Source organism: Rhipicephalus sanguineus, chromosome 4 (genome assembly GCF_013339695.2).
Source record: "Rhipicephalus sanguineus isolate Rsan-2018 chromosome 4, BIME_Rsan_1.4, whole genome shotgun sequence".
Classification (NCBI taxonomy): Eukaryota; Metazoa; Arthropoda; class Arachnida; order Ixodida; family Ixodidae; genus Rhipicephalus; species Rhipicephalus sanguineus.
In genome coordinates, this window is record NC_051179.1 from 70,081,619 (window position 1) to 70,107,405 (window position 25,787).

A 25,787-nucleotide genomic window follows, 5' to 3' on the forward strand; every position below is an offset into this window, starting at 1 on the left:
CCGCCTCCATTTTTGAATCTCACGGTCTCTATATCACTCACTGGTACATGAAGCCAATAAAACAGTCGGGAGCGCCAACTATGTTTACTGTTAATTTAATTGACAACTTAAGGCTATCTTTACGAGTTGATTCCCTCGAGGCTGCAGTCTCTTGGCTTGTTCGTTGCTAAAAACATTTAGCACCTCGGTTCTGTCAACTCGTAAAGAACAGAGTATTCCAGGAACGCCAAATATTCTTTTCGGGTATTGTATCTATAAGTTGTAATGTTGTGACACCAATGTACAAACATTTTCGATGTTGCTTACCGATTTACCATTTTTCTGCTTGCACCTTCTTCCCATTGCTATCCAGTCCCTTCCAAAACGGGTACGGAACCAACAGGATGCCATTTGGGAACTCATTTCTACTGAAGTCTCATACATTCGCACCCTCAAAGTTATCACCGAGGTAAGTAGGATTTGTGGTTAATGAAACTCGTAAACGATGACGTCTTCATCTTCTACATGCGGCAAGGTGGTTACGTTGCCAGCATCACGCTGAATGTCTGTTTTCCAACCGTGCGCATATTCTAGGTTATTCTCTGAAAAATATGAAAAGGGCACGAACTTGTGCTGGTTGCGTTGAGCGCACGGTGGGAAACAGCACGCACAAAACAAGGAACTGTTGACCTCCGTCACTATGTACCTGCATTGTTGTCCTTGTGTTGTACACAAGGACAACAAAAAGTAGCACCCTATTGCATGAAATCTTGCATATTTTGGTCGATGGCACCTGGTACATTTGCTTTGTCATTCACTTCTGATGGACCTGCGCTTTTCACTGACTTGCGACTAAATCTGTAATAATGTACTGCGTAATCAGTGTGTTGTCTATTGCCGTAAAATCGCACGCCATGAACGGACAGCAGATTTGGGTGCATTACCTACATTTTCTTCCTGCCCTTTGCAGCTGTTCCTGGCATGCCTATGTAATCTCCAGAGCGAACGAATACTTCAAGAGGTGAGTGCTGACTGCATGAATTGTGAGATGCTATCCTCCTCCATCTTTAACGAGATCGTTCAGTTGTAGTAGTAGGAACTGTCTTCTGAAAGGTGTACTCGAGACTGTTATGAGGTGACTTGAACTGTTTTTGGACCTGTTGGAACTGTTTTTGAACTGTTTTTGGACTTGAACCAAGTCTCATAACTTGGTGCTTTGCTATGTTGAGCTTGAGCCTTATTCAGGTAACAGGGTATCTTTGCGGTATAACTTCAGTGACATGTTACAGCTTCCTGCATTTTCTTGGCTGCTACATAAATTGTCATTTCACTGAGTCGGTCGGCTGCTGCCTTCCTCACTCTCATGCTTCTGTGTCACTGGCACTTTATTACCCCCAGTCCTGCTAAGGATTACACCCCTTTGGTTCTTCTGTGTCACTGAGTAACAGTTTAATCTAGAAAAGCCCGCATAATAGCTAAACGTTTGAGAAATGAGGGCTGGTATATTACTTTCGCTGCTTTCTTATCCACTATCCATGACATCTGACCTGTCCTGGTTATGTGGTAGGCTAAGCAATACTGTTCACCACTGATGCAATGTGAAGAGCACTTGTGTAGCATTGTAGTGAAGTTTTTACATTGTCCTGGTCAAGGTCGCAGAACAATGTCCTTCTTGGACATATAGCTAGGTTAGCATGGTTCGGTGAACTCTGCTAAAGCCTAGTCCTCGTGCTTCTGTGCTGGTGTTGTAGTTCAGTGCAAAGCAGCATGCGTTTTCACTAGAGCTGTGCGAATAGCAAAATTTTGGGTGCGAAGCGAATTCGAATAATAAAGATTGAGTGCGAATCGAATCGAATAATTTCGAATAATTTTCTAATATTTCTCAAACATTTTTCGAATAATTCGGAGTGAAATTACAGAAAAAGTTGCAGAAAATCCCTAAGTATGTTATTGTGAGATAGCAACATGAAAGTGTTCCTTTTCGCTAGGTTGATGAAGCGCTGGTGGGGTCATATTTCATAGTTGTCTTTCTTATCAAGAATGAGGCAATGTAGAGGCCGAACTGTATTTATGTACATGATTTGGTGCAACCAAAGTGTTGCCGACAACACTTTACACGTGATAGGCAGAGATGTCATTTCCTCAGCCTCTCCTCCTCTTTCAACTGCTGTGGAAGGCCAACTGATGTGGCGGACAAGGGTGTGCTCTCTTCAGTTTCAGTTCAGTTTCAGTTTATTGCAATTGAGATTACAATGATCGGTACAAAAAGATATGCAGACGAGGGTCCCAAAGTCAGTGACTGCAAACGGGACCCTCGGAGTTCCAAATCTGCCTCGTAGACGTCGATATATAAGAACATCTGAAATTTTGGATGCTAAAAAGCTTCGGCGTCCGATTTTTCGGACTTCCTGCCCAAATTTCAGGTCCAAAACAGCATTAATTGAGCCCCCAACTCTGCCACATCTTTCATCTCCATATTGGAACCAGCGTTTTCTTGAGTTAATACATTTGCGACCGTAGCGGAGCTTGAAAGGCAGCTTTGCCGCAATACGGGGGTGTTGAGGTGAAGCATACTGAAAATCTAGGGACCACTTCCAAACGGACGTTGACTGTCTCTTGGCTAAGTTCGACCGTAACGGACCTTGAAAGGCAGCTTTGCCGCAATACGGGGGTGTGAGGAGGTGAAGCATATTGAATATCTAGGGACCACTTCCAATCGGACGTTGACTGCCTAAGTTCGACCGTAACTGAGCTTGAAAGGCAGCTTTGCCGCAATACAAGAGTGTAATGAGGTGAAGCATATTGAAAATATGAAGGGGTCACTTTCAATCGGACGTTGACCGCATTTGTCTTTGGGAAGTTCGAATAGTTCGAACAGTAAAATTTCAGTGCGAATCGAATCGAATAGCAAACACTATTTGAAAAATATTCGAAATTTCGAATATTCGCACACCCCTAGTTTTCACTCATTTCTTGAAAGGGATGACGTCCCTGTATTGCAGGAGTCGAGGGCTGGGACAGTGAAGAAGGTAGAAGAGCAGGGGGTGGGAGGGTGGTTTGTGCAAAATGTCAGTTAACAGTGCCATTTCAAAGACTTTTTCCATATCTCATATGTGGGTCATCTCTGAAGGGGATTTGGCATCAGGATTCCGATAACATATCGATACCGATCTCCAAAATGCCTAAAATTTTAATGCCGATTCTGAAATATAGAGTTGTTTCACGGTTGTGTGTAAACACATACTGACAAACACATACGAAAAAGAATTCTTTATACTAGTCATGCCTCTGTAGCTCATCAACATGCTCATTAAGAAAATAAAGAAAATATGGGACGAAGACAGTTATGTGTGGGCCAGGCCACTAGCGAGAGGTCCACTGTAATGAGTCTAATTTCCTGGAGGAAAAGTAGTTCAGTTGCTTATGTCCTGTTTATAAGCTTTGCCAAAAAGCTCCTCCTGGTTGAAGGCACTTTACTACAGTGCGCTTGTGCCTCTCGTTGCAGATCGACACCGAGCACATGTTCAGCAATATCCTCGAGGTGTGCGAGGTCAACCATGTGCTGTGGGACAACTGCCTCTTGCCGGCGCTGACGGTTGCGCGCACCAACCGGACCCTCCTCAACCCCTTGCACCTGCGCGAGGGGTTCCTCCGCTTTGAGGAGACCTTCCAGCCGTACATGAAGTACTGCCTCGAACAGACCACCTGCCTGCACTATGTTAAGGAGAAGAGGCTCGAGAGCGATCTCTTCAAGACATACGTGGCGGTGAGCATTCGCTCCTCTTGTTAGCACTTCTCTCGACCCTTGTGAAGAGGAGTCGTCGTTGGATGAGGAACGCCGTTTTCGGCAGCTTCTCATCACCTAAACCTTCCCCCTGAGCTTATGTCTCATTTGGATCTTGACTACAGGGCTGTGTGGCCATAATTTAGAGGTGCACGTTATGGGGCCAGTGGCTTTTCTGTCTCGAAGCTTAAAGTAAGGAACAAGTTCGCAATTGCAGGAACATTAAGAAACCATGGTGAGTAAACTCTGAACCACATCCCATGCAACCGGGTGTCACATTTCCTGGGTTTACCTTCCCGCATTGTTCTTCAAATGACATTCTGTATCGGCCTTGCACATACAGGATACCTATCTCCTTGCATGTTCTACATGTGCAAGGCTGATACAGAATGTAATTTGAAGAAGGGCATGGGAAGGTAAACCCAGGAAAATTAAGTGATGCCCGGTTGCATAGGATGTGGTTCAGAGTTTGCTCACCATGGTGTCTTGATGCAGACAGGCTTCTCTTACAGAACCTTTTATTTATGCAATCTCGGGGATGCGTTACGGGGTACCAGTGTCCAGTCAAACAACGGCATTGGCCTGAACATGATGTGAACTTCAGCTGGAGCTTGGAGTTCTGGCACATCCACAAAAACTGGGCTACCCCGCCCCGCATAGCTACATTCCATTTATATTAGATTCATGTTAAATGATGTACTACAAGCTATTTCATCTAACGACCTACTAATGTACTTTCAATTATTTCATAAATGTCTGTCCTTGCTTGCAGTGGTGCGAAGCTAGGAAAGACTGCGAGCGGCTGCGCTTCACGGACCTCCTGGTCAAGCCCATGCAGCGGCTCACCAAGTATCCGCTGTTGCTCAAGGCCATTCATAAGAAGACTGACGACGAAGAAGCCAAGAATGCCCTCGTCGAAATGGTGAGTACACAAACCTTCGACCAGTGAACAAGCGTTGCTGGTGCGTCGTGGCCTTCGTTGCTTTTTTCGTGACTAAACTCAACGTAACTAACAGGGCACAGGCGTTGATGTGCGCAGTGAAAAAAACTTTCACGAGACTCGTCTGCTGTAAGGCGAGCCAATCTCAATACTCATTGCCAGGTTTCCCTTTCTTTATTGCCTTCACGTTATAATAGATCTCTTCTGATGCTACTACAACTACAGCTAATGTGAAGTTAAAAATGTGCAGCTGTCAGCTCTACTTCCTGAGGACAAAACCAGGGTGTTCCTTTTCGGGAGTAATGGGGCGTAATGCTGCCTCTTTGCTGGGAGTGTTGTAGGGCACTCCGTTCACTCTGCACTCATACACTGCTAGGAGAAAAATGAGGGGACGAGAGAACGTGTGTCTAGTACCCACCGGTCTTTTAAAATGCTCACGTCACTCAGGGGCATAGGCAGAAATTTTTTTCGGGGGGGGGGGGGCACCTCCTTGATCTGAATGGGGGCCGAGCAGGAAAGCGTGGTTAGTGTGACTTTGTGCTCTGTATCATATGGGAGAAAAAAATTTCGGGGGGGGGGGGGGGGGCACGGGCCCGGTGTGCCCCCCCCTGGCTACGCCACTGATGTCACTAAATGTTGAAAAATGTCTTAGAGGAAAAGAAATACATCAGTATTAATTGGTGCACTCACTACCACACCAACGAATGCTAATCACATACTTGGCATAACTTCATCTTTCGTGTGCTCTTCAGATAGGGCCAAACATCTTTGGTAGCAAGAAAAAATGTGGTTCCGACTTGTGTTTGGTGCATATATGTGGCCTGCCGTATTAAAGGCTTTTTTCCCACTTGTTTACTACATGCTGCATTGCTCTTTTTTTTTTCTCCAGAATGAATGCGTGGAAGCCTTCGTGTACGCTGTTGACGGCAAGCTGCGGCACCTGCATGAGCGTGACAGGCTCAAGTCAATAACGAGCCGCATCGAAAGCTACGACCCATTTGACATCAACAACGATGAGGTTGAAAAGGTGGGTTGCATCGGTGCTCAACGCAATGCGTCGTGTCTTGCCGAAAGCCTGCTGGCTTCGTTTGCCGTGTATGCTTGAATGCAGCCACTTGCCGGCTGATAACTGAGAGATCAGAGGGCTAGAGTTTTCTCAAACAAACACGATTTTGCTGTTCAACCGTTATGCTAGTCGCTCGTGCAGCTACGAGACATGAGGAGCCTGCATATTCCAGGTCTTCACTTGTGCTTACACCGGTGCTTTGCACACTGCCCTTAAAACATCGTGAGGCATGCAATGATTACTCACAGAACTTGGCTCTTGAAACCGCACTATCCCAATAGTTTCACATTCATTACTGTATCTGCTCGACTGAAACGCCTGTTTTTAAAAACAACTTCTAGTCACTTGTACCTATTTCAATTATCTTGTTCCAATCAAATACTTGCCAAAAGAGACCCCAATGCAACCAATTTTAATGTAAACATCCAGCTTTAGCGGTTTCATGATACATGTTTGCAGCAGGTGCACATGCACATCCTAATATAAATCTATCACAAAGGAGAATTTTGCCATGCACTCAACCTCTGATGAACACAAGTGAAAGAATCTCGCTGCTCTAAGAAATTACTTTTTTTTTTAATAATGTTTTTTCTGCCGTTAGGCCTCTCATTACATTTACAGCTTCATTATATTTTTTTTCTTGTAAACAGCCTGTAAAGTTTACCCTCACATTATGATTGCATAAATATGGTAATTGAAAATACGTATGTTGGAATCAAGCAGATGCAGCGTAAAATGAAACTGCTTGTTCTAGCGTGAATGTTCCGGCACGAGCATAATCTGTGAGCTTGAAGTAGTACCGTGTTAATCAGATGAAAAAATTGTGAAAAAAAATGCTGTTGCAGCCTTGAAGAAGACAAGTCCACTTGTCGAAACGTTGGCTCCAGCAACACCTTGTGTTCGCAAATTTTTCATCTCTTCAAGCTTTTATCTTCCCCTGAACTTGTGCCCTTTTTCGGATTTCCGTATAATAGTACCAGTCGAACCTGCGAATTTCATTGCATTTTAAGACAGAGCCAGTATATACAGCATTGTGCCCTGGTTTTGTCACGTAGGCTCTGAAGGCTCACTGCATGTTGGACCTGACTTGCCCCATGCCGAGTTGTGGCAACCAGCAGAACAGGCAGCTCTTGTTTGAGACATCAGGTGTCAAACTGAAGGACGCTGGCAGTTCAAGCAAGGTTAGTGGTTCAGTACACATTAAATATAAGTGTGATCTACCGGGGGCCTGTTTACGCTGGGCAATTATGCCATGGGGGGTGTTATTAGTTGTTTTTAATCAAAGTGTAAGCGACTCGTGGCCAGTGTAATGAGTGATGAACTTTAGTTTTGCTCGATGGTGTCACTTACTTCGTGAACTTCGTGATTAAGTAACTGTATCAACCCTCGATAAAGCCATCAGACCAGTTAGAGTAGAGACTGTCACTATGAAATCGATGAGAAAAGAGGAATTGTCTCCACTTCGTCCTTTGCCTAATAGCGTATACTTACCTTATGAGTGGTTTTGTTCTTGTGCGTGTAAAACTGCGACTTCTATGTGCATATGTCTCTCTTTTCAATGCATGAAAATGTTTATAGTTCCTCCCATTAGTAATTATTTTCAAACTCGTTCTAGCCTCTCACTGTGAGTAGGATCAGCTGTTTGCAAGTTCTGTGTATGAAAACAGAAAACTGTAGATATCAGTCAGCCAGACCTTGGTCTCAGTGACGTCAGTGTAGTAAATGCTTTTAATTGTATCAGGGGTTCACTACAGCGAGTAACTTTTTGAAAGAGAGAGAAAGGCTTGCCTGATTGAGTACTGGAGAGATTTGCTTGGCGGTATGCTCAGCTAGCTACTCAAGATGAGTATGGTGAAAAATAAAGTGATATTCATATCACTTTCATATCACCATAAAATGCCATATCACCATGTCATTCATATCACCATAAAACGCACCACAACACTAAACAAAAAAAGTATTTTAATGAGACCAGTGTCTCTCGGGAAGTTCAGAAGTTGCTTTGTTGACTGAAATGCGCGGCAGTGTTGGCTATGAAATTCCTATATGAACAAATGAAGCATTAAAGTTAATCCAATCAGTCAAGTGGTGCAGTGATGACTTTGCAGTAGCAAACTTTTACCTATATCACGGATTCGCTATGTTTAGTGATGTTTTTAATGAACTCATCCAGGTGGATGTGCACTGCTTCCTGTTCACTGATGTGCTGCTTGTCTGCAAGTCGCTGAGCAAGAAGGGCGACCGCGTGAAAGTGATTCGGCAGCCATTCCTCGTCGAGCGGCTGGTTACGTACGAGCTGCGTGACAACAGCGGCCTCATTGTCGTCTACCTCAACGACTTTGGTGTGGCTGCATCCTACTTTCTCCTCTACACGAGCGATCCGCGAAGCTTCATGGACCAAATCCGCAGAGCACAGGTCTGTTGTTGCTCCGCCTGTCATTGAATTCCCCCTCCCTCCCATTTTTGCTCTTGTTCATTGGTCTGGAAGAGTGCTGGGATGTTATTCCTAAAGAGTACACTAAGTGGGCTGTCCATTTCGGCGCATACTCATTGGATATGGCACTGTAGCCAATGGCGACGGTTGGTTTTGGTCTGCCAGATCTCGAGCTCTGTCCTATGAGTGTGCTCTGTAATGGACAGTCCACTTCGTGGACGCTTACAAAATACGTCCCATGTACTGTTAGCAAGCTTTGTATGATATGATAAAAAGCGATTAGATATGTCTTCGTGCCCATGCGCAAAGGACTTGTCCCGTCCTCTTAGTGTCAGTGCTCCAATTTGCATTCTCATGTCTGTACCGAGTGTGCGCCAACATGCCCAGTTGTGCGTGGCAGTGGCATCATAAAGCCCAAGTAACTTAGCAGGTCCATCTTGTCACATAACACCGTAAAGGGGAAACCGGAACATATACTCTTAACTGTAAACAACCTGTTTTACATATACACCAGGTAGGCAAAACATAAACAATGTCTTCTACAAAGAATGTCTCATTCTGCAAGATAGAGTCCACTAGACCTTGCATCACCTTTGTCATCTGCATGGAGCAGATGACTCTTTGTGATCTGGATAGACAGGATGACAGTATCGAATCGGTAATCAACTGTATAAGTAACGAGGGCTGTAGCGTAAACTGAGGACGAAGAGAAAACAGACGAGGACAAGCGCTACTTCCAACTGAGTTTGTATGCAGATCATGAAAAAATGTATAGTTGACAATCTGCATAATCTGCACGCAGTGATCTGCACAATTAACTCAGTTCGCAGTAGCGCTCATCCTAGTCTGTTCTGTCTGCCGTGTCCTCAGTTTTCGCACCAGTTCTCACCGTTCTTCTAACACACAAGTTAGGAGCAGGCCTGTAGCCAGGGGGAGGTGCCCTAGGGGCCCGGCTTCCCCCCACCCCCCGAAATTGTGGGGAGGGGGATGTTTTACAGAAAATAAATGATGAAAATAGGTGTTTTTTGTCAAATAGTGAAGGCCTTCAGCTGGTGGGCCCCCTTCTCCCCCCCCCCCCCCCTCAAAAAAATAAAATTCTGGTTACGGGCCTGGTAAGGAGCATGGTGTACCTTACCCCTGGTTTATATGTGCTCTCATGTTGACGCATATTTCAACTGATGCACAGGAGCAGTATCGGGAGGCGAAGTCGCAGGCGACGAGTGAGAAGCCCCAGCTGGGATACCTCCAGGACTTGGATGATGAAGATGACCTGGACATTCCCCGCAGCGCATTGCTCGTGGCAGCCCGCTCTCCACGTTCGTCGAGCCACTCAAGCTTGGTCCATTCGCACAGTGGATCCATTGACATGAGCGACCCGGCCTCGGTGGCCTCCATGGCTGGACCACCCGTGCCCTGCCCAACACCACTGTTTGTGAGTGATGCATTGTAGTTGATTTCTCATTTCGATCTTTGTAAAGGAAGGGCCGAAAGTAGAAAGCACCACGAGGTCAGTGTGTCAGATTGTTGATGTGCTACCAGGCCATGTGTAACATGAATGACTGAAACTACGCTTTGGCTGAATTCATCATGTGTTAGTAGTACCTATATACTTCAGCAGAGCAGACTGTTGGGCTAATTGGCTATTCATGAACACTGAAAGAAAGTTCTCCTTTTTGTGCTCGTCAAATTTTAGCGCTTATTCTTTCAGTGTACCTATTTACAGTAACAGCCTGCTAGTTCACACCTCATTATTTAAAAAAAAATTCTACGATTTGAACTGACTGGCATGGTCCGGCCAAGCTACATAGGACCACGTATTGATGAGCTCATTAATTCACATGCAAATCAGATCTGCTATGGATAATTCATGCTCTTTCAGTGGCTGTCACTTCCCTCATTAAGCGGAAGGTAGCACAAATCGCTAGCCATGGTCACCAACATCCTCTAATTGCTATTGTCGTCGGCTGACAACGACAGCGCCCTCGAATCTCGAAGGCCATATTTTGTGGTTGGAAACATGTCATGGCTGCCTTGTACATAAACGTTCACTTTTTGAACATGATGGCTGCATCAGCATTGATAGTACATGTGGCATGCATGATTGTATGCACGTTTATGTGTTTACGTCCTATCTTGGCAGCTCTCCAGCATTTCTCTCATTCGCAACGGTCGAGTGAGTGTGAGAAGTCACTTAGTGGTATGATTGCTTAAACATGCAACGCTTTGTAATTTGCTCCAAGCCTGCAGCAAAACATCGTTATGGTTGTCTTTTGGAGAAAGCAGGGCACAGTTGCTCAAAATATGGTGCCACGAAGTGGTGAGCACACAACATCACTGTGGTTGACGGATGCAGCTTGTTATTGTAAGTTTAATTATCATTGTCAGTTGCGATCGCACAAATAACTCTGCTACAAAGGCTCAGTGTACTCAGCCCCAAGCTGTGTCAACGTTCACCTCCCAGAGCACGAATGTGTGTGCAAAATTCGCTTATGTACTAACGAGTTGTGGTACATGTAACGCACATTCTTGGCCAAAACAGTAACGTGGCAGCACCGATGACATTAAATTGCGACAATTGCTGTGTCTGTGGCATTAATCAAATTGCAGTTTTATTTATTGTGGGCATGGATAAAATAAATGATCACAAGCATACATGATCACAAGCATGTTGTATAAACTCGCATGAAACAGGCAGCTAATAGTGGCGACAGTGAGGTACACGCTTCACACACTTTAAAGCAATCGGCAATGTTCTCATGTACACTCTTGCAGTGTAACAGTATGTCAGTTCGATACCAGCGCACAGGTAGAGATCACAGCACCTTTGACATTGCTTGTGAATGCCTGCCATGGCTGCCTCGCATTGAGTCAAAATATAAAGCGCTTGCCATCTGGCACAAGTATCTCTTGGACAAAATAAGACAGATAAGAAGAAAGGTAAGAACTCCATTTCATACCTGCCAAGTCTCCCGGATTACCCGGGAGACTCCCGGATTTTGAACGTTTCTCCCGGTTGTACGGGTCATAGGAAAATCTCCCGGAAATTCAGTTTTGCCCCGCGTGTCCAGTGCTTTGTCTGGCCACATGAGCAAAGTTGTCTGGCCACGTCTAGTCACATCCTAAATGTGTTATAGGTTATATCAGCCGTTAATATTTCGTAGATGATGCGGTTGTGTACACACAAAATCTTGCCCGACAAAATAACTGGTAAGCAAGCGACGACAGGCCTCGCACGCGGAGCGATGTTATCGCATGTGCCCTTCGCGCGACGGTGACGGCCGGGTTTCATCTCTGCTTCAACCGCGTTCGTCCCTAGCGCTAGCGCGCTTTGACTCGCACGTGAAACAGACGATGCGTAAGCGATGTTATCGGTTTGGACTCCGTACAGATCAGCGGCGACCGCAACATCCCGCTGAGAGTGTCCATATAATTGCTATCGCAGTACCCCCCCCTCCCCCCCCCCCCCCCCCCCCCCCCCCCATTGAATAGATCTCCCGGATTCCGTTTCTCCAAACTTGGCAGGTATGCCATTTGCTGAACATTTCTTTTTTTTTTTTTAATATGCAAAGTTGGCTGGAGGGCAGATGCGCTTTCAAGTTGTGCGCCTGTCATGGGAATGTAATGTACTTAACAGGAGTGTTATCAAATAGCTCAAGCAGTAGGCTTGTGCGAACATTCAAGCGAATATTACAGTATTCGAATTCGCTTCGATTGGAATTTAAATTATTGGAAATTTCGAAGTACTGTTCAAAATGAACGAATAGGTGTATATTAGTCCGCATGTAACCCCCCTGTAAAAGTGGATTCACTGCATTGGAGGAGTGCTATATCGTGGATACACTTTTCCAGGGAAAATCAGCACTCACTGCCACGAAGCCCTCCTTCAAGGTTAAATGAACAGATTACCCTCACATCAATTCCTCATTTTTAAAGTTTAAAAGCCGGTTCTACCGGCTTATGGGCTCCAAGTATAGTAAATTTAAAACATAACATATTTTACAGGTTATCACTTGCATTCTACCGAAAGTCAAATCCTGCTACTGTTCAAAGTTGCTTCCACTTCCCTTTGAACCAAAAAGAATGGCATTTGCACATGCCTTGTTTCAATATGCTCATTTTTCTTTATAATATGTTATATATACTTGTCGAAATTATTCGATCATATCACTATTTGCTTTGAATTCGCTTCGAACCTAAAATTTACTATTCACTCAAGCCTTTCAAGCACTGATAGCAATTGCTTGTCCCAAAACAAAAAACAAAGACAATCCTGAATTTCTATTTAAAAAAAACTGCTCCTTCCACTCCTTTCGTCATCATATACAGCCTTTAGTTTATCACTTTATATATAGCTCAAGTTTCATGGCAGGCATCCCTTTGATATTTTAATTAACAAGCTTTTGCTGTACCGCTGAAGCAGCTTTAACAAGGGTGTAGGGCATGTAATGGTACAGTTTTTTTTTGTATTCTGTAGAGATAAGTCCCCAGAAGGTATGTAGATTTTTTAGTATTCGATTAAGATGAGTTTAAAAGGTGTGTCACTTTTCTAGCATTCAATAAAGAATGAAAAACAATTTGTCTACTCCAGCAGGGAGCAGCGGCTGCTGGTGGACAAGGCCGAGCAACGAGCTTCGAGCTTGGCGAGCTACGCAATCCCAGCATGACTTGCGACGACCTCGACGAGCAGGGACGGTCACGCAGCATGGAGACACGCACCCCAGGCCCAGTGTGCGTCACAGTGACATCGCCACGGCCTGAGCGGCGGGCTTTCCTTCTCAAGGGTGCTGGCACTAACGCAACGTCACCCAACACGTTGACTGTGAGCATTCCCTTCACCCATCAGCAAGAGGTGGAAGAGCCCAAGGAGTACAGAAGCTATCCGACGTCCCCGACCATACAGGTGGGCATTATGCTAGGCTGTATGCAGCGTACCCTGTTTGTAGGAATATAATGCAATCGCTACTCTGATGCAGGAAAGGGTTTTGGACGATTCGGTAATGCAGCTCAACCTAACCTTAGAAGTATGTTTTCTCTAGCAGTCAGTGAAACATTGTAGAGGCTGTACGTGCCCCTCGTCTATCTAATGTGACCGCTTATCTGGCCACTTTAACCCTTCTTCTAATTGCTAACACAGTAGACTCTCGTTAAGCGGAACCTGAAGGGACCAGGAAAATACCAGTCATATAACCAATCATATAATCAATCAGGAAAACCAATCATATAAGATGCAGTGGTTCCATGCAGCTATTCTGTCTGAGATTTCCATTTAGTCTGCTGTGTAGCCTGACTCCGCCCTTCCGTTACACATGACAATAAGCAATCTGTAACGAGAAAAACCACTTCCAAATTACAGTGTAGTCATTTCTTCAAATGTGTTCCCTTTAACTGCTTACGCAGGTGCCAGTCATGTCATCACTGCCTCCCAAGAGCCTCTCGCCAACATCCCGCTTTGCTGCCGTCCTACCGCAGCCTTTCCCGGGTTACAACCAGAGCGGGGCGAGCAAGCCGCCGCTGCTGAAGACCAAAAACGTGTCTGGCCTGGTGACCCACAGTGCCCCACCCAGCGAAGGCCCGAGCCCCGTTCACAGCCTCGAGGGTCCCAAGCTCCCCGAGGAGGCCATAAGCCCTCCCGACTCCGAAGACGAGAGCGGCCGCAAGCGCATTTCCCGAAGAACGTGCCGTCCTGAGAGGCGGCACCACACAGCCGACTCCTTCGAGCACCTGAAGAACCAGCGGGACCCGTCGATCCACAAGCGGCTGTCGTGGAACTGCGGGCAACAGCACGACGCGTCGTCCGGCGTGTCCGGTACTGCCGGCCGCATGGTCCACTCGTCGGATGCTTTCCTCAAGAACAAACACGTTGCCAAGTGTCTGAGCAGTGAATCTGTGTACAGTTCTAGTGGCGTGAGCAGCACGGGCTCCCTCCTGTTCAGCAGTGCGGGTAGCGGCGACGCCTGCGACTGCTGCTGCGATGCCACCGTCGTGGGGCCAACGGACGACCAAAAGCGACTCGCCAACGGTGATGAAGACGAAGTGGCGCCGTCTTCAGCCGAGGGGCACCACCAGCTGAAGACGTTGGGTGCGCCCGGAGATTGTATCAAGATCGATGTGAGTGAGGTGAAGGACGGCATCTCCTCAGTGCAGATAGTGGGTGCAGAGGGCATGCCAGTGGCCCCCGGAAAGCCGGGCAAGCCGTCCCGCTCAGACCTGCAGAAGATGAAGGAGTTTCTCCTCAACAGCCGCTCAGTCGAAGCATCGTGAGTGCTTTTCTTTTGTTCCTCCCCCTGTAGTGCATTTGGAACGCCCTACTTTCCCGCACCTAAGTGCTTACTTGTTTGGTCATTCGTACGCGCAGTGCCTGTTGAATTGCAGCTCAGAAACCAGGCACCTTTTTTGTGTCGTTCTACCTGCGACTTGTGGCTGGCTACATGATCGAGCCTTCACTGTTTATTTCACCCTTAATGCGCAATACGACATGGTGCTCACGAACTATGCAGTTTTTGCAATCTTACATATGAGCCATTCTCAGAAACTAGAGTGGCACCTTTTTGAAGGGCCACTCGCAGCACTGAGGTAACCGCAAACGATGAGCATGTGGAAATCATGTCTGCAAATAAGGCCACTCCTGCACAATGTGAGAATGGCTGAAATTTAAAACTGAAGGCTGCTTACCCTCATTCATGAGGAAGATGCGTTTCGACAGAGTGTGCCTATGTAACAGGCACATGCAGACCTAACAAGTGCTCCTGGTAACGTCACTGATCACAAGCTGTGGATTTGGTTCTTCATTGAATGTGGAGCCCACCACTTTTGTATCATGACGCAAAATAGAGAGAGAAGGAAAAAATGTAGGCGGTGCTCGTCATGTGAACACGATACGCTACCTAGGCTTCAGCAGTTCAAAGGGAGTCATTGTTTAGGTTAAGCATGAAGATGGCTGCACATTAACACGTGGTAGTTCGTCCCACGTGTCCTCCGTGGGGGCCTTCTATGCAATACCGCTATCTTTAAAAAATTAGTACGCAGGTGTATCTAAAGGTTCTCATGAGTATTTTTGTTATCCACAGTGCACACAACTAAAAGACTTTTGACAGCTTTAGAATTCAGTACAGTACAAAGACAAAAATGAATTCATTTTCTATAGATATTGCATGGCTTTGTCATCCCTTAGCCTGTTACAAGTTGCAAGTTCCCATACTTCTTTACTGTTTGTCTCCATAAGGTCATACTTTCTGCAATGGCCCTTTATCTTTTCCTGCTTGTTTTCTTTTTTTCAGCTACAGAAATAAAGAATACATAGAGCAGAAAAACTGCATGAAATTAAATGAGCTTTTCATTTGTAGCCCTTTTAAAAACCATGTCACAGTGTGCTCTGCACCATAACTAGCAGTGTTTCTAAGCACCCCCTTGTCCTTTTTTCCCACCCATCTTCTCGTATTATTTCAGTGAGGTATGACAACGTCATTAGTCACCAGGGGAGAGACCGCACAGACCAGAGACAGGACTGGGCCCCATCATTCTCAGCTCGACGGAAGAAAAACAGCAATTGTACAGCGTTCACTGCTTGTTTCGAACTGTGCCCCCGGCCACAAGAGGGCATTCGTTTCCGCAATTCTCCGGGGCGTTGGCCGCTGGAAACGGCATCTCACCGCAGTTCTCGTCTCGATATACATATCTCTACCACGGCGTGTCGACAGCACTCTGCGACGGCACAGTTGAATGATGACCACATTGTTACATTCGTTTTAGAAGCAGTGGCTCGAATGGCTCGAGCCGAGATTGTCTTTGTTCTCGGCGCGATGCTGCCGTTTCGATAGCGTCACTCTGCTGCAAGATCCTGTCCCTATTTTGTGCTGCTGATTTGCACTTTGCCATGTGTGTGTGTTTGTGCATGCGTGTTTGTGTGTGTGTGCGTGTGCAGCAGTCTGCTAATGAGGCTGTTCCATTGGTGTAGTACCTGGTCATCATACCTACGACACTATGCATAAGGCGTTTGTTACCTGTGCATTCCTTTGCTTCCCGTACTTACAATGGCCGAGAAGTGGATCACGGAGTCGGTCAGTCCCGCAAGCAAAACATGTGTGGTGTAGTTTCGGTTGTTTAGAAACGTCTCTTTATTAATCTTGACGAGTGTAGTGAGTGCACAAGTAATTTTAACTGTATTACTGGAGCCTGGCCATATACTTTTAGTACCTTCTATTGCTTTTACGATTAAGCTTTTTGATTAATTTACAAGTTTTTCTGGGTATGCGTCAAGGATACCTTCGTTAAAATTTTTCAAAAATTAGTTTGCTTTTCGAGCTTCTTTAATTGTGACAGGGTTTTACGCCAAAGGGCATGAACTGCTTGAAGCTTGGCGTTATGTTTTTCCTTTTGTTTCCTGTACTCGCACTATGCTGCAATGGCGTAGGCTTGTCGTCTCTCTTGAAAGATTGCCGCATTACAGAATTCCCTCTTTCTCGAACCCGAGTCTTATTTAGCGTAGATGGTGCTCGAGGCAGGTGCTTTTTGTGTTTTCACACATCACACCGAGATTCTATGCAGTAAAGCCACGTGATGTGCGATTTACGACAGAAATTCGGTTGCGCACGATTTTGTGCTCTCAAGAGTCTTTTCATTTCATGTTTCCGACACTTCTTGCAGGTATTATTATATATGTTACGTGCCAAACAGTTCCGAGTAGAAGCACTTTTTTTTTTTTCCGCCATTTTCCACCAGTAGGCCGTTTATCGACTACTGCTTTACATACGCGTTCCACAACTCTCCAAGACTACGCTTTCCAATCTCTGAGCAGTCTAATCACTCTCAGCTGTACCACCGTTTCGCCTTGGCCGTAATGGTATCAGGACTGTGTAAAAAAAATCATAAAAGAAAACTTGAAGCTCTTATGCTAGGTGCACTGTTGCTCTCTTTAGCACTTAACATTTTACGCTCTCTTGGGATGTACTTTCATCGTCCAGCAGCCACCGCCATTCTTGTTGGCATTCCTTTCTTTGATGCTGTATGCCGAGTGCTTTCCTGTCAGAAATGCTGTACACACCAAGGCGTTCTTGATGGGCAGTAAAGAAACTTGATAATGACGGCAGTTAATCTCTTGGAGGGAAAAACCACTTGCCTGGAATGGTGTAAAGCTTCAATGGTGTCAGTAGAAAGGATGCAGTTTCACCCTTTTTGCTCCCTTTTTCTGACGAGCTGTGATACAGGTCACTAAAAAAAAATCGTAGCTGCGCTGACAATAGACTGGTTTTTGTCGTGTTCCAGTGAACACGAATCGCCGTACAGCATGTAAATGTTCACGAGCAGCAAGCTGCAAAAGGGATTTTTCGCATTTGCAGGGAGCTGCTTCTGCTGTTACCGCTAGCTTTCTATACTGTATAGATGCCGATGCCACGGTGACTTTTACACTGTAAAGCATCTAGTGTTTTTCATAGACCTGTAGCTTAGTGACCTGTCCCCCGTAGTGGTTCTCGGAGTTGTTATTATGAACAAAGGTTCTTAAAGCACTTGACTGTGTACAAATTAGAGATCTTCGTCCTCCCCACCCCTCTCGGCTGACCGTCGCTACGATGTCGGCCGCTCGTAGCATGCACCATTACTTGTGTGGAGTAACACTGTTAATGTTGTGGCTGCGTTGGCTTTCTCTTTCTTGGCTGCAGTTGGTTTCGCTTCGTGTTTTTTATTTCTGCCTGTGATTTGTTGTGAAGGCGTGTATCTGAGACTGTTTATTGCTGTAAGAACGGGTATGGTCTGACACATCATGTGAAAATGCGTTTTGTCATATTGGTAAGGAAAAGGCATTTCTACATGCCTCATCGGTAAAGATAAATTTATTACCTCTTCATTTGCACTTGTACATGGGATTGGCGGCCACAGCTTCAAATTTTAAAAAATTGTCAGGCACACTACGACCCTAGTTGCCGTGTTAAGTTTTATGGAACCGAGTACGTTTAATCTATTACGAGCTGCCACTCGTCTAATGCGCAATTGACATTTTCGTTTGAATTACGTCCTCGTGTGCGTTGCTAAACTCTTTTAGGTCATTTAAAAGAGCTTCGTCTCTTTTGTCTGTTTTATTCTTGACTTGGCAGCCTTTATTTGCTTGTGCTACAGTTTATCTTCTAATGAGTCATCCTCACGATGAAGTGTATTCTTGCTGCCATGGCGCCCTTCTCTTGGCACATAGCTCAAGACATTGAAGCACAGTGTTCCCTTTGGGTAGACACAGGCACACTAGCACTACAACTCACATAGAATGCACTGGCACCTGGTTTAGATGTAGTTAAGCACCTTGTTTTTTCAACCTGAGGGTTGTTTGTGCCCTATCGCAATATTTCGGAGGTTGGTGTCCTCGAGAGATGCGCTGGCTGTGGTCTGAAGGCAGTGCTTGCAGATGAAGCTCGCTCAGTCTCCTGGATCAGAAAACTTTTTTTAATCAAGGGAGTCGAGCTTTTTTATAAGTTTTTCTCCTTCGATCTCAACTTTTTCTGGGCAACACTGTATTGACAGCCTATTCCGAACATGCCAGGAGCACTCAAAGTAAATTTTTTTTTTGCATGGGGGTTGGCTGATCTGAAAACATCCTCAAAGTAAAGGTTAACGAGGCAGCAATGGGGTAGTATATTTTTCACAGGCCTGCATTGGACCGATCAGGTTGTGCGATCATCGCATCTGGTGTCATCTTGGAGATGTGCCTTCAGCTTTGCAAATGAAAGCCGATGAAGACCATGATGAATAGCTGAGCCATAGCAAAGTACCACGCCTTTCAGACCATAGACAATGCAGACACCTTTGCCAGCGCATGCATCAGGTGCCGAGGGAAGTTGTCAGCCTGATGTGTGTTAAAGCTGTAAAAAATATAAAATTGTATAGCTGTGTACATAGCGTGTCCACTACTGTTCTCCGTGGGCTATTCCTTGGGATGCCTTTGCTCTCTGGTGTTACTTGAGGGTCTACCAATGTATGTTAACTTGTATGCTTTTCCGAAGGAGTCTTGTGTCCATGCTGTTGTTTGTGGTGCCACTGTGAGTTTGGACTCGTCTGTCGCACCAGCTCACACGGCCTGTAGCTGCAGTATTGTCTCTAAATGGCCAGATCTAGTACTCTTCTTTGTCATGTGGAGGAGCTTGCCAGTGTGGATGTCACGGGACTTGTTCAATCATGTGCTTGCTACGTCACCAGTGTTCTTACGTCTCCCCTTCATTCATGACTTTTACTTGCTTTTCATTGCCTTTGTGATTACACAATGGCAACAACCCACTCTCAAGTTACTTGCAGCACAGCTTGTGCAGGGGCAGCGCAAGAACGTTGTAGCTGACAGCATAAATTAGTGTCGCTATTGACCAGCTACTTTTTGTAACAAGCTTGCCACTCTTACTTTTTGTGCATGCTGTGCTGAACGGGTGAACCTGGAAAGTCAGCCGCTCTTCCATAGCTGAAACAAACTGCAGTTGACTGCACATGAAGACATGAATACAGGGCATAATAACAAGAGTGCATTGGTACACCATTACTACCACCTTGCCAGATCTGCATGTGCCACCACGCACAGTGTGGCTATGGCACTTGCCAACCCAGCACATAGCTTTAATACTGATGGCAGAGTGGTAGTGGTACACTGAAGTGTCCTTCCTCTGTAAAAGGCCAGCCTAATATGTATTATGTGACACTTATTAAGGTGTCATGCAAGTTTGTGCAAGCATTACACAGTTCTTGCTTCCTTGCGTTCGATGTAAGCTTCTTTCGTGGCACTTTGACCTGCCTTGAGCCTTTGCAAAGCTTTGGGTTGTACGTTTGTTAATCGCAGCGAATCGTAAGCTTCACACCTTAACCACTGATGCAGAGTAGAGTAAAACAAAGTATAGTTGGGTCTTCACAATTTGGCACTGCGCAATGGAACACAGCTTGTGCTTGAGACAGCAATATCTACATGCTCTCGTTTCTCTAATTGAAAAGGTTGCAAGGCTAAATAAACAAATTGCCTTTTGGGCACAGATGCTTTGCATTATGGGATATCGCATGCATCTTCCATTCAATTTCTGCACCTTAGGTCAAAAGGCATGGTGATAGGACGCATAGGCAGGTATAGCCTGGTTGCTAAAGATGCCCAAAAGGAAAGTCTATTTGCATGTAAGAGACGGAGGACCGTAATTCGATTCGTTTTGGCATAAGGTTGTTTTACCTATACCTTACTTAGAGCATGTAACAGCTTGATAACATGAGCAGTTGCTTAAAACCAAGATTTTGGTAGCTAGTCGGGGGGGAGAGACTCTTATGCAAAACTTCTTAACATCACATTTTTCCGGTCTGCTCTGCAAATGTGGACATGCCATATTATCCAAAAGGAGAGGAGACTATTCGCTGCGATTGGCAGAATGGATGAATCCCGCACATTTTAGTTGAGATTGTCATTTTCTATGTGTGTGCGTGCATGCATGTGTGTGTCCAGAGATCTGTGCTCTGCTGTGTCCTCAGAATGCTGTGCGAATAACAGGTCCCAGCGCCCGTGTGTACATAGCCTTATAAATACGAAGTTGTTGGCGTTTCTTCGCGTGTCCATAAGTGACGATGTTATCGAGTCTGTTCGTCCTCCCATCTCAAAGAACAAATGGGAGATCATTTTTTTGTTTCTTCCACGACTGTGGTCGTGCAAGTGTACAGCGTAATTAGGATAGATAGATATTTTATTTTCCTGCGAATCATAATTTTTTATCATAATTTATTGCAGTGTGTAATTAATAATGTTTAGATGGTTCGTGTGAGAAGAGAAAGATACATATATGTTCATCATATATATATTATATATATATATATATATATAGGGTTGTCATAAAACAGGTCAACCATATTGCTATTCTAGCAGCGTGAGAAGTCGACGTTTGGGAGATATACATGTATACATATATATATGTAAGTATATATACGTGCTACACATGTATATTGGAAGCGAAAGCATAAAAAAACAAAACCCTGTGCGGCGCTTGACCTTTCCTGTATTAATTTGAGATTCGCACCGGGCACTGATCTCGGAGCGCGTGTAATCATGGTTGAACTGTTAGTACAAAAAAAAAATGTACGAATAAAAGCTGTTTTGCCTAAAATTTCGTGCTCATTTCTAGCATGCATGGTGTCTTTGCCATTCGAGCTGCTGTTATGAAAAATGAAACTAGACGGATGCAGATCCAAAGCACATTTTGGAATGTGTATGTGAAGTAGCTTCACATACAGAATCCAAAATGTCCTAATTGAGTATTTCCTACAAAGCGAATCTACTGTGCATTACGTAGCATAGCAATGGCACGTCTGCTCAGTGGATTGGCGAGACACTGGAAACTATATAGCTCAAACATGGAAACGAAAGGTAAACATGAATGCTGGTCGCAGTTGTCTTTGGTACTTATTGAACAACGCACTTTTCATCCTGTCAAAGTGGCTGGTTCAGGGGATAAGCAAATAAGGCAGAAGTTAGAGGAAAATGGAAGCTTGGAAGAGCTGTACAATGCTTGAACACTGGTGGTCGCCGGTGCCAACATTTTGACAAGCGGCCTTTTTGTCGAAACGTTGGCTCCAGCGACAACCCGGGTTCAAGAATTTTCATGCTTTGGGGGATATAGTGAAATTCAGCACGATATTCAGGGTTGGTCCACCTTATGTGGCAAGAAGCCGGCTGAGGAGACTTACCAAGACATCGCAAGTGATAAAGGAAAACTGGTAATGCTTCTTTTCAATAGAGAAATCGAGAGCTTGAAGGCATATACATCTTGTACGGTGGATATACAAATCCCACTTTTCGTTTCACTGTGTAATCGAACAATTAGTCGGAAACCAGCACATTTGTACAGGTAGTCCAGATGAAGTTGCACGGCGGCTGATTTGTTACACGAGTGCTGTTTTGGGCGTTATAGCTGTTGGGCAAAACGGCAGCCACACCTCGAAGTTCCCGCGCCAGTCATCGTTACGTCATAGATCTTGTTGGCTTGCAATCGACTGAGAATGTCAAAGTAGCTAATGTGTGTCTCTTGAGACTGTCACTTCTGCTCTTAGGTAAGTGCCCGAAATTTTTTCTTCCAGTTACCTTTTTTTTTTTTTGTGACAAATACGATTGATAGCGGCGTGCAGCTCACTCGTTGCAGCTCAGTCACGGTTGTCTGCGGACCGAATCGCTTATCCTTGCCGTATTGAGAACACCCCCCCCCCCTTTTTTTTACGGGCGGAGGAAGCGGTTTTCACGGCACATGCTGGCATTTCGCTATGGCAAATTTGCTGCTCATCTTGAAGCAAGGGCTTCAGAAACAGATGGGCGACCAGAGGGGGCTTGAGCCTCCGCACCCCAGTTTTGCTCTGGAACGGGGGAATAACTTCTCCCACCCCCTTCACTTGAAGAAAACTTCAGAAACCCGCGTCTTGAAGCACAGGTACCCACCCTCTCTGTACTGGCCAATTATTGTGGCGCACGTGCGAACGCATGCGTTCTTGTGCACGCGCGTTGGCATGGGCCATAGTTTGTTGTATCAGTGAGATATTACACCAAAAGAAGGCGCTTACAGGGGCGCGCCTCTTTTATCGTTCACAGTGTTCAGACATGACAAAAAAAAAACAAAAAAAAACGAGCCATTCCACTCCTTGAATGTGGATGACCAGCGAAGCTGGCTCGTGGATTTATTTCATTTATTCATTTATTTATGTGTGTTTATTTACAATTTTTTAATCAAGCGTACGCTCTTTTAGAGCACTTCCACCTCGATTTGCGTGGGCCAGAAGTGCAGCAGACAGGTTATTTATTTATTTACACGTATTGGTGTTTTTGTTTGTTTCTTATATTACTGTTTATTTGCAGTAGACCATTATAGTGAGCAGTGGAGTTTGCCCAATTTTCGTGGCACATACCTGCAAGGGGTTTCCTGTTGAATAGGTAATTGTTGACTATGTAACTGTTCGCGGAGTTACGAGATACGTTCATATTTCTTATTAACGCGATAGCGTTGAAGAACTCGTTTCGCAGATATTCCGGTGTTGGCGTCGGCGTCGTTGGTTGTGAGCGAAGAATCATTTTGTTTGTGTCCGAAAAATCAAGAAAGATGCAAATAAAAACAAATCGACAGATCCCACGCCTTGTGGGAATCGGTTTCATGCGAAGCAGCCAGCGAGTAGTTCTATGCTGCATTTTTTGGCTTTTTAGCATATATATGTCAATACTATTTAAACCAACTAATTAAGATTGATCAAATTAAGTAACGGATAATTAATCCGATCATAATTAATACCAAAGTAATAAAGCAAACACTAATTAACCGGAGCTAATTTAGCCAAGACTAAATAAGACCGAGTTAATTAAGTCAAGTTTAATTAAGAGCAAACTAATTGAGCCAGGATTAGTTAGGTTGAAACTAAACAAGGGAGGCCGCTCAGCTCCGCTTTCGTTCAGGCTTGGCATCACTTGTTCGACGCTGCCTTAATTTTTTTAACTTATAGGTAAAGACCGTTCGTGATTATGATAATTTTCTGTTGAGTAGGTAACTGTTCGCGGAGTTACGAATGGCCTAGCTTCGCCGAAAAAATATAAACTGAGTGTGGGTGACAGGGACACGGAAAGACGTACGTACGCGGCGCTTACTTACGAATGCGTTTATTGAAGCGATGCGGGTAATCGTTGAACAGGCATATCGCTGAAGGCAACGTTTCGACAACATTTCTCTTCGTCGTCCTCTTGTCGAAATTGTGGCTCCAACGAAATTCCCCGTTCAGCGATTTCCCATCAGTTCAAGCCGCCATCTTTGCCTGCACTTTTGTCTTCTTTAAAGGGACCCTGAAACGGTTTTGGCGATTATGTACGAACACATTGAGCCGGTAGAACAAGTCCTAAGGATCATTTACAGACCGATTTAAGCTCTGTGCGAAAACTGTGTAATTTATTACAAGGCTTTAAAGCTGCGAATCGCCACCGATCACAGCGGCTCAGCCAAACGCGTTTTCAAACCGCCCACTTCCAGTGCGCGTCGTATTGGAAGCGCGACGTCACGCAGGCGGCTGATCTGATTGGATATGTCCAGTACACGTCACTGAACCTCCTGTGGGCAGCGAGCGTCGTCTGCCTGTGTTACAACGTACTCCGTGTTGACGTGAGCTGAGCGAGAGTGTTTATCTTGAGGTTTCTTTTCTTGGACATAATTAATTGCCCCAGCCTTGTTGTGCACCACGTATCTAGCAATTTCTAGCAATCGGTGACTTGTAAAGCTGCGACATCGTGCAATGTTTGTGAGGCATCTGGCGAGCGGAATCCCTTCAGCTCGTCGCTGCAATGAGCGTCGCGCTCTCTCTATCCGTTCAACGCCACGATCCACGTTTTTGTGGCTGTAACTTCACCCCTGAAGACACAATCACATTGCCCGAGTTTACGCTTATCGATGACCGTTCTCGAATTATTTTTGTTTGTCCGCATGCTGTTGCAGATTGTCGCCGTACAGGAGAATAAAATAAGATCTGCTGGTAGTGTGGCGGCACCTGTCGGAGCAGATATCAACCACTCCGTGAGCTTCGTCTTGTTGGGCCTCCGAGATTACGCGCAACCCGTCGCGAAGCTCTAACCGTCGAGTGCGCTCATGAGAGCGCTGCGATCGCCGGCGATGTCAGGGTGTCTGTGAGTTGAGGGTGCAAGGCTGTGGTGAGGAGGAGGGTATAGATATAAATTCCGTAGCGGCCTTGGTACACAGTGCGTCGCTTAATTTCTGGTGCGAATGATTTGGGGATGCTCCTGCCTAAACGCTGACCAAACTTCAAAAAACCGTTTCAGGGTCCCTTTAAAGGGGCTCTGCAACACTATTCCAGCATGGTTAGAAAACGCTGCCGATCGGTAGTCGAAGCACCTGAGAACGCGCGAGCCAAACATTATGGCGCAGCACGCGGCCTGGAATTTACAATTGATTCTCAAAGTCAGCTAGAAATCGTTCCCTATTCTCTCGACAAATGACGCCATAAACCCAAATGACCGCGCCATTAACCCGAAGTCTACGGCCATTGGCTGATTTGAGCATCGTGAGCTGCATAGTTACTGTGGCCGCCGCGAGATGCCGCCACGTGCCCGCACGCGTGCTCGTGATCACGCTGAATGTAAGGCTTGTGTAACTTGTGTTCGAAGAACAAAAAGAAAAGAAAGTGCTCATGGTCATGACGTGCTTTGACGAAGGGACGCATATTCTTGCCCCCTTGTCATCCGCCTTCCTGCGTAGCTTTCAGTGCGCTCACTAGTACGAAAGGAGAGAGAAAGCGCTTGAAGCGTGCGACAAATTCCTGTAACTCCGCTCGCACTTGACGGATTCTAAAAATCTTTGCGGCAGTTGATTCGTGAGGCATTAATGCTCCTTTAATGAATCTATTCGGCGACGTATACTTGGAATAGTGTTGCAGTGCCCTTTTAAATGTGTTTATTGGTGTTGTGAATGCAGTTGAACATCGTTATAACAAACACTGATATAGCGAATTATCGGTTATAGCGAACTAAATAGAACTTTGATTGGTCACACTTCATTTCAGTGACATTTGTTCTTTTGTATAGCGAAACCGAAAACGCGAGATCCGGCGCGATATCGGT

At 45.3% G+C, this 25,787-nt stretch overlaps 1 protein-coding gene and 1 long non-coding RNA gene across 3 annotated transcripts in view; one reads left to right on the plus strand and one right to left on the minus strand.

The window, feature by feature from the left end:
• The window catches only part of LOC119390204 (pleckstrin homology domain-containing family G member 5), a 161,985-nt gene extending 144,291 nt beyond the window's left edge, over nt 1–17,694 (plus strand). The window contains exons 7-17 of one of the 2 annotated variants that reach the window (XM_049414690.1): nt 353–448; nt 950–1,000; nt 3,485–3,745; nt 4,536–4,685; nt 5,593–5,730; nt 6,825–6,950; nt 7,943–8,185; nt 9,390–9,635; nt 12,792–13,103; nt 13,601–14,460; nt 15,650–17,694. In XM_049414690.1, coding sequence (XP_049270647.1) covers nt 353–448; nt 950–1,000; nt 3,485–3,745; nt 4,536–4,685; nt 5,593–5,730; nt 6,825–6,950; nt 7,943–8,185; nt 9,390–9,635; nt 12,792–13,103; nt 13,601–14,460; nt 15,650–15,659 — 2,493 coding nt within the window. In that variant the 3' untranslated portion in view covers nt 15,660–17,694. The remainder of the gene's footprint in view (nt 1–352; nt 449–949; nt 1,001–3,484; nt 3,746–4,535; nt 4,686–5,592; nt 5,731–6,824; nt 6,951–7,942; nt 8,186–9,389; nt 9,636–12,791; nt 13,104–13,600; nt 14,461–15,649) is intronic. The other variant, XM_037657769.2, reaches the window with a different exon arrangement.
• The window catches only part of LOC125758055 (uncharacterized), a 265,336-nt gene that overhangs the window by 222,568 nt on the left and 16,981 nt on the right, over nt 1–25,787 (minus strand). The window lies entirely within an intron of this gene.